Source organism: Tauraco erythrolophus, chromosome 17 (assembly GCF_009769465.1).
Source record: "Tauraco erythrolophus isolate bTauEry1 chromosome 17, bTauEry1.pri, whole genome shotgun sequence".
In the NCBI taxonomy this organism is placed as follows: domain Eukaryota; kingdom Metazoa; phylum Chordata; class Aves; order Musophagiformes; family Musophagidae; genus Tauraco; species Tauraco erythrolophus.
Genome location: NC_141481.1, coordinates 10,103,088 through 10,111,526, shown reverse-complemented (window position 1 = coordinate 10,111,526; position 8,439 = coordinate 10,103,088). Strand labels below are relative to the sequence as shown.

General features: G+C 47.3%; 1 protein-coding gene across 1 annotated transcript; it reads right to left on the bottom strand.

Moving 5' to 3' along the window:
- Positions 1-2,447: 2,447 nt before the first annotated feature.
- On the bottom strand, positions 2,448-3,707 carry CHST12 (carbohydrate sulfotransferase 12). The gene has a single exon (XM_009984583.2). The coding sequence runs from the start codon at positions 3,705-3,707 to the stop codon at positions 2,448-2,450; it is 1,260 nt and encodes a 419-aa protein (XP_009982885.2).
- Between the last annotated feature and the right edge of the window lie 4,732 nt (positions 3,708-8,439).

Sequence of the window (8,439 nt, the reverse complement as noted above, 5' to 3'; positions counted from 1 at the left end):
GACTGACCCGACAGCTGGTGACCTTGAAAAGATGATCCTGGGCTCCTGCCTGGGACAAGCCATGGCCATGAATCATAGGACTACTGTGGCTGAGGAGGCAGCAGCTGGTTTGCTGGGTGAGTTGGTGTCATGGGGGTACATCAGCCAAGCACTGGTTGGAGGGGCAGGAAGAGACAGAACCAGATCAAGAGATGCAGAGAAAGCAGCTGGAAGGAAGTTTGTACGGCATCTGCGCTACGGTCCCAGCCACCCACATCTACACATACTAAACATCAATTAAATTTAAATTAAAAGAAAAAAAAAAAAACACTTTGTAAAGACAAGAGATGAAAACATCCATGCGGTATCTTTGAAGAGTGAGATGAACCCACCCTGAAGAAATGTAAATGTAGCAGGAACCAAGAGACTCCTGGGATTACTCATTACAGGAGATGAGATTCTCAACATCTTTTTGTTTTGCAGCAATTAGCTGGTAACTGGAAAAAAAAAATTGAATAGATCAACACTTTTCTATTATTAGTTTTAAACAATGACTCAGAAACAGGCACTTCCTTTTTCCCCAAGCTGTGAAGAGCTAAGCACCAAGACCCTGATCATGGCTTCAGGCTCATTTAAACTGCAAATATCTCTGCAGAAATTACAGGAGAGTGGTGTGAATACAACGAGAAACAAACCCTGTTTCAAGCGTAACTACTAGCAATTACCTTTCATTTATAGGTTAAAAAGCTTGATACAGCGTATTCGCTAGGAAGAGCGTGCAATGCCAAGATGATGTATGTGCAGAGAGGTTGGGGTAGCAAAGGGAGAAAGGGGAAAAGTCATGCCTGCTGATGGCCTCGGAGAGAAACTGAGTAAAAGGCCAATACAAAGAAGTCTGCCCAAAACACAAGGCTGCCTCCCAAGGCTTGACCCTGGACCTTAATCACCGACACCATCCACAGCCCAGGGAAATAATTAAGCACTTCAGCTCTAAAAAGAGTTGCCTGCCCAATCTGCTAAGCAGACAGTTTTTGCAGAGCAATTCAGAGAGAAAGAGAAGCAGATTCAGCTGATGGGACACAAAAATTCTCTCCAAAAGCATTAATTTCCTTTGGGAAGCAGCCCACATGCTCCGAGCACAGTGGGCAACCATCACTCCTGCTGCAGGTCCCAGCAAGGCAGGTGATTAAATCTGCATCAGTCATTTGGTATAAACAGACAGGCAGCGGATGAGGATGCAGCAACACGAGCAGTAGCTGGCACTCTGAAAACAAATGAACTTTGAGTTCACCTTGACGCCTGCTGACTGGAAGAAACCTTTTGGATCTTCTTCCAGGGATAAGCATCTACATCCCTGCCACGTGCCCTTAAAGCGTGCACAGGAATAAGGACACAGCACAGCTCTCAAGGGACCCGCACTGTACACAGCAGTGACACCACCTCCCCGTCCTCTAATCGGCTGCGATACGGTGACCTGTGTTTCTGCCTAAGCTACTGCACTGTGAAGCCTGGGTGCCAATTTCTGGACAGCATGTCCATCCAAGAGTGCACTCTGTCCATCTAGGTTGGCCACAACCCCCCAAAACTTCAGGCACCATCCTGGAACAGGACATATCACGGAAGATGCTCCACACTAGCAAAAGCATAGAGGGGCTGAGGAATCTCAGCTTTCTGGGAAGTACACTCCCACCACCACTTTGCTGAAAGGTGAAGCAGTGCAAAGGTACAGTGTTGGCCACCTGCACATCCTGAAACACCCCACGGGGCTTGGTGTCACTGCTCCCAACTGCTGTTTCCTTCCTGTGACCCTGGCATCACGCTCACCAGTTGTGAGCAGCACACGTCATCAGAGCACTGGCATTCTTCCAGGGCTGTTTGGCAGAGCCAGGCACGGACCCGTCCAATCCGCCTTCGTCCCACCTCAGAGCGACTGCCAGCAGATGCGGCTGGTGAAGGCACCACCGACAAACTCAGCTCCCAAAGAGATTCAAGTGCTCTGCAAGCCTTGGACCCCTGAAACAACACACAGAGTCAGGTGCACCATTTCTTGGGTTTTTCTTTTACTTTTTTTTTTTTTAATTCCTTCCTTTGCCACAACACACACTTTGTATTAAATATCTTAAATATATTAATTTTAAAAAAGTATTAATAAAAAGCTACTGAAGGACACAGCTGGCAGAGTCACCAAGGGCAGCAACCCATTGCAAAACATGGGGACATTTTAAAAAAAAAAGAAAACCCAGAAAAAAAAACAGTAACCAAAAAAACTAGCATTTTTTGCATATGCACAGCTGGCTGGAATACCCTGGACTCTGGCATTATTGCAAAAATGGAAGGGGAGGCGGTAGAAAAAATATATTCCGTTGTACCAACCTGTATGGGGAAGGGAATTAAGAGCAAAAATGAAGAGGCTTTAAACATTTTTGGTATTTCAGATATTCCCTCCCACACCCACTGCCCAGTCACTTTTAGTCTTTGAGCAAGTTTTCCGGCTTGGGGTAGCCAAAGAGTACAAAATCTGCTTCATAAAGCTTGTAGAGCTGCTGCCTCCAAGCCAGTGGGATTTTGGCAAACCAGTCATCTTCCCAGCTGCTGGCAGTCCTGTTCCGGTAGCTGGGGGGGAAGCGAAGCAGCCTGTCCACTTTGAGGAGCTGCAACAGATAAGCAGCATCCTCGTCCAGCGTCTCCAGCTTCCCAATGAAATCGTAGTTTATCTGGCACGGATGGCACAGACGGTAAACCTGCCTCCAGTGCTCATTGAAGGGGGCTATCTTCTCTGTCCTGGGATCCAGTAAGTACTGGATGAAGTCAGAAAAGGAGACTTTGAAGCCTGCCCCAAAGGCCTCGCTAACGGAAGTGGGAAGGTTGGTATGGTTGGAGTACAGCTTTAGCATGGGGATGGCAAAACGCCGGTAGAACTCCTCGTTCTCCAGCTCAAATTTGCTGCGGAAGGCAGAGATGAGGCGGACAAAAGGGTCTCGTACAAAGAGGAACTTAGTGTACTTCTTCAGCTTGATCTTCATGAGGTGCCGGGAGAACTTCCCATAGCGGCGCCAGAATTTGTTGAAGGTCAAATGGGTACTGGTGTTGTGGACGTGTTCCCGGGGGATATCCAGAGGGTTCCGGTATGGGACTCCCTGGTCCAGCAGGCTTTCACTTAGAACAATCATCACCCGTTTCCAGTTGGTGCAGGCCACCTTGGGGACGTAACAGTAGATGATGCCGTGGCGGTCATCCACGATCAGGTGGTTGAGCTCGTAGTTGGGGATGTCATCAAAGGAACGCTCCTTGGTAGGGAAGGTGAAGCTGGAATTGGCACAAAACTCCTGCAACGTTCTCTGTCTCTCTATCTGCAGTTTCTCTTGGTCCAAACTGTTTCTGGCATTGTGCGTGGACCAGTCATAGCCCCGCACATTCTCCTCCAAATTGCTAACCACAGGCTTGCCCGAGCCCTGGACAAGTAGCTGCTCTGTCTTTCGGGAGATAGAGCTGTTCTGTTTCAGGCTTGAACTAAGCAGCTTTGCCAAAAATTCATCCACATCTGGCAAGGCTTCCCAGTCTTCACCTGCCGTGATACCAGGGATGGCTCCTGAGGAATGAGGCCTGGAGAAGGACGTATGCAGATAGAAGTGAGCTGTTCCCACGTTGTCCCAGTACACAATGATCAGGAGGATCATGAAGACGGAGACCAGCACCACAGAAAGACGGAGGAGCCGTGCTTTGGTCATCCTGATACCTACTGTGATAGGTGGCTTTCACCTGGATTCACCTCCGGCTTGCAGAGTGAGGCTTAGGATCCAGCATGGTGCTGCAGACCAGGAGCCTGGAAAGGTACCAGAAAAAAAGTCAGTTGAACCCTTAACTGCTCTGGTTTGGAGAGAATGACCTTGCACAATCAAGATTCCATGTGGGGCTGACCATCCGTTTCTGCATGAGAGCTGTGTGAGTCTGAGGTACTCATAGAGACCCCACAGAGAGGAGCTGACTGGCCAAAAGGAGGCACAATGTGACACAATTTTACCTGTTTTCATAGCAATCATGGTTTTTTTAATCAATCACAAGCTTCTAGGGTCATGTGATTTCAAGAGAAGCTCTGTTTTCATCTAAAAAATAAATAAAGATTTCAGGCCTAGAGTTTAGAGAAGGACGTGTGAGAGTATTAAAAAATACAGCTAAATTCAGAATAGTTGGCACAGCCAACTACCTTTCAGACCTCCTTAATTTTTAAACATATCTAACACATAACAGAAAGAAAGAGGGCTCAGCCCACGATTTTAGCTTGTGATATCACACTGTGGTCTCATCTCCCCATACTCTGTACCACTGTGCCAAAAACAAAGACCTTATCGGAGTTATAAATACAAAGCTGAAGATGCTGTTGCCTCAGTGGCTAAAGCAAGCCTCTGGTGAGAGAACATCACTGACCTGAGCACACCACCTTATCTAATCTGTGTGAAGGCACCCAGTAGATGCCACCTCCACGACCTTTGTTGGTAGCTACTTCATTTTGTCAAGAACAGAGATTACACAAAAGGTTTTCCTGCAAAAACCCGCAAAGGGACACAGTCCCAATAAGAGCCACATCATCAATAAAAATCTAAAGGAATGATTACTTTTAGCTGAATGATTTCTGAGATCAAGGATGCTCTGGTAAATCTTTGTCCATGTCCAGACTCTGTTGAGTTGGGACTTCTTTTCCCTGTTTAACGTAATTTACATTTCTATCGCGCTCATCCCTAACAACTCTTGATCACCAAAGACAGGTGAGAAATCACTGTTAAAAGGGCAGCTCAGATCTTTTCTGGAGGGTGCAGCAGGTTTGTTTTTTTTTTTCACTTCAACTAGTCTCACCTTTTCACTGCTACCTGCTTCCCAGCCCCTTTCCACCAGCAAACTCCTCAAGGGAGATCTATCTCCCCATCCTACTGCATGTGTTCTGGTGCAGGGCTCTGTGCAGAGGCAGGCTGGCAAACCAGCCTTGCTCTCTCCCCAGGTGATCAAGAAGCCAGTGCCTACAGCCAGGGAAGAACAACGTAGTAAAGTGAGGTGCAGCTATCTGATGTTTTGAGAGAGAAATCAAAGTTTTCTGTTTTACAGTCTCTCTCTGCAAGGTTTAACATCAAATGACAAGCAAAAAGCAGTTACTCTGATCTCCTTCTCCCCTCCAAGCATGGTCCAGCCCCTGATTATAAACACAGAAGAGCATCTACAGATAGAAAACAAGAGCAGCCCTTTCAGCAGACAAGCCTATTCTTTCTAGCAACTTCAGAACAAACCCTACAAACAACAGCTCTGAAAACAAAACCACTTCAGGGCAAGTTGCTCTGAAAAGCTGAAGACTGGGTCTCTCTTCCTTCGGAAACACAGAGGCTGCTCCCCGGCCAGTTCACGTGCCACCAACCCCACCCTGTTGTTCAGAGATGCGAAGAACCTGAGAGTTTGGATAGGCCAAAGTGCTAGGCTCTGTCATTCCTGGGAAGAAATATGCTTAGCACCTTTGAAGCTCGCAGCAGTCTTGCGAAGAACTTGTTGAAAGAGCCATCTGCATGGCTGTGCTGACACCTCAGGCATGCCAGATTTTAACAAAGTCCTGGTTTCAAACACTAGACCGAAAGCATCAGACCAGAATTCACTAACAGGAACAATACCAGATATGGTTACAGAGCAAACCATTAGCTCAGCTTGTCCCAAAAGACATAAAACTCAGAACTGAAAGTTTAGGGGTTTTCCACTCTGGTGTATGTATTTACACTTTGGAGGTAGGGAAAGCCAGAAATTCAGTGTAGCTGTAGCCTAACATCTGGCTTTGCACTGCAACACCAAATGCTGTGTTTCCTGGAGCCAGGCTCTTATTCTACGTGCGAAGAAGAGCTGGACGAACTGCAGACACAACACTTTGCACTCTGCGAAGCAAGAAGCGGGTATTACTCAGCAGTAACTCTCTACATTTAGCTGGTCAAGATTGAAGATAGAGCAGATCTAAGAAGAAACACCCAGAGAGATGAACACGGAGTTAAAGAAGGGGCAAATTACATATGTGCGTCAGTGCTTCAGGCCAAGCATCTCTGTCCAACGGCAGAAGATAATGGAGCGATGCTGCCAAACCTACTGCTTGGCACACTTCTGGGTTTGCGTTTTGCCTGAATCTGTTCCTGCTTTCGAGCCCGTTAGCTGTTCAGGGCAGGGACTGCTTCCTATTGTGGATGAATAGGGTGCCCACTGTGCACATAATTCCTAGCACACTGGGTGTCCAACGCTGCTTGAGACCTTTAGGCTGGCTGGAATGCAGCAAGCCCAGAAAGCTGCATGGAGCATCCCTTTCTGCCATCGCTGTACCCAGCAGCTTCCACAGCTTCAGGCAGGGGAGCAGCCTGCTAGCATTTCTGCAAAGCTGTCCCACTCTGGCGCGGACAGATCATCCTCTCGGCAGCAGCAAACGAGACGCTGTGTGTGGCACACACATTCCTCGGGCCAACGGAAGGAAGGCTCTTCATCAAAGCCACCACCATAACGTAGCTTTACCAAGTGCACCCCAAGGGCTCCAGCCTGCTTTCCAGGACACAGCATGCAGGTCTGCCAGAGCATTTGGTTTTTTCCAAGACACAGAGCAGTGAGCAGCACAGAATTGAAATGACTCCACTTCTATTAACTCTACCAGTGCCAGAGAGGAACCCTGGAAAAAAGTAATAACGCAGCTTAACTCTCCCTGACAAGAAAAATGCTGCAGAAAACAGAGTTACTCTATTGACTACGATACATCCTCTTCCTGAGCGCTTCATAAAAGACGCCAGACTGAAAGCACAAATTAGAGGTCTCTGTGCACATCAGAGGGAACGCGCCTCCATCCTCCCCTTGCCAGAATGAAAAGGAAAAGCCTCCAGGAGGAGCCAAGAATTTACATTCAAGTTTAACCCAAAGTCACCAGCCAACAAGAACATGCACCAGGATCCACACAAAGCTGCTTCTGTGACATGATGCTGGCAAACCGGGAAATGGACCAAGTGCTATAATCATCCTGCAGAGTCCCCTGAGCAGCCATCCCGTGACCATCTCCAACCTGAACCTGGCCTGGCTGTGAACCAAGGACTCTTCTTCCCATCCCAGGCCCAAGAAAGACACTGAGGTCCGAAGTCACTGGTCCCATCCTCACCTATCACAATGTGCCATGCCAAATAACCACCTCTCAAACTCTCATTTAAAACCAGAAAAGGAGGATGTGTCCCCAGAACTCTTATTGCAAAAGCTACTGCAGATACAACTCCTCAGAGATTTGGAAACCTTATTTGCATAGTCCGATTGTAACTGTTCTCAGGGCAAATGGCAGCCTAAGTAATTCCTGTCTTTTTCTTCCTCTTCTCTTGGCTTTGTGCAATGACTGCATTTTCTCACAGCGTCTCTTTGCAAAAAAAAAGTAACTCCAGCTCACTTACAGAAGCAGTAAGGCCTACAGAAAATAAAGGAGCTTACACACAGGTACGTACTGCAGACAGAGGACAATAACTCCTCTCTGTGAATGGCAACGGTTTTGGAGGTACTGTGCCTCCAAAGGCTTTGGTGCAGATGCCATCTCTTCTTGCTTTGTGTTTCCTCAGGCTTCTCCCTCTCCCATTGCTCCTAACTCCCAGTGGGGAAGCGCAAAGCACAGGTCAGGCACTAAGCACCAGCTCACCTCCTCCAGCATCTACTCGTTCTAAAATGACAAGGCACGGGATTTCAGGTAGCTTGCTTGGACTTTGCCTGCTTCTGAAGACAGAATGAAAGCTTCTAAAAACATACAAAAACTTAAATTGAAAGGGATACTTTCCCTTGGGGCACCTGTATTCACCAGCAATTGCTCAACCCATGCAGCCTTCTTTACCCACATATCGTGGTACACACCTGCTACCAGCTATGCTTAGGGAACAAGCAGGCTCCAGAGAAATGGAACGAACTTAACCTCCTGCAGGTGCAGGAGAACAAGCTCCCTTCAGTCAAAGTAGATGGACACTGTATCAACAACCAGAAACGAATTTCACATGCTTGGCCATCACTCAATAAATTGCTTCTCCCCAGCTTTCCAAAAATCTAGCATCCTTTGCAGAGCAGGGAAGTTTTAACTCATGTAAAGACAGTGGTGGCTGCGTTAGTATAAATTCATGGTGTAAGCAAAAAATAGAGTTTGCATCGCATGTTTTACCCCAACTTAGCACGTATGTACTACAGTCCGGCAAAAGAACGTCCTAGTCTACATAGCTACCCCAGCACCTTCCCTCCCATCGCTGCCACAAAGCCTGGTTTGTACAGGCTTGGCATCACCAGTTGCCTCTTTTTAAATACCCATACTTGGAAGTTGTCTCAATAACCACATTTTAAGATTTCCAGCAGGAAACTCCCAAAATGCAGCATGTCGTGTTCGTTTATTACTTTTGTTGCAAGCTCCAAGCACGCCGAACGCTCCCGGCCTTACAAACGCAGGAAGTC

Excerpts from the sequence above, each read along its gene's own strand:
- CHST12 (XM_009984583.2), bottom strand. The coding sequence starts at position 3,707 with ATGACCAAAGCACGGCTCCTCCGTCTTTCTGTGGTGCTGGTCTCCGTC.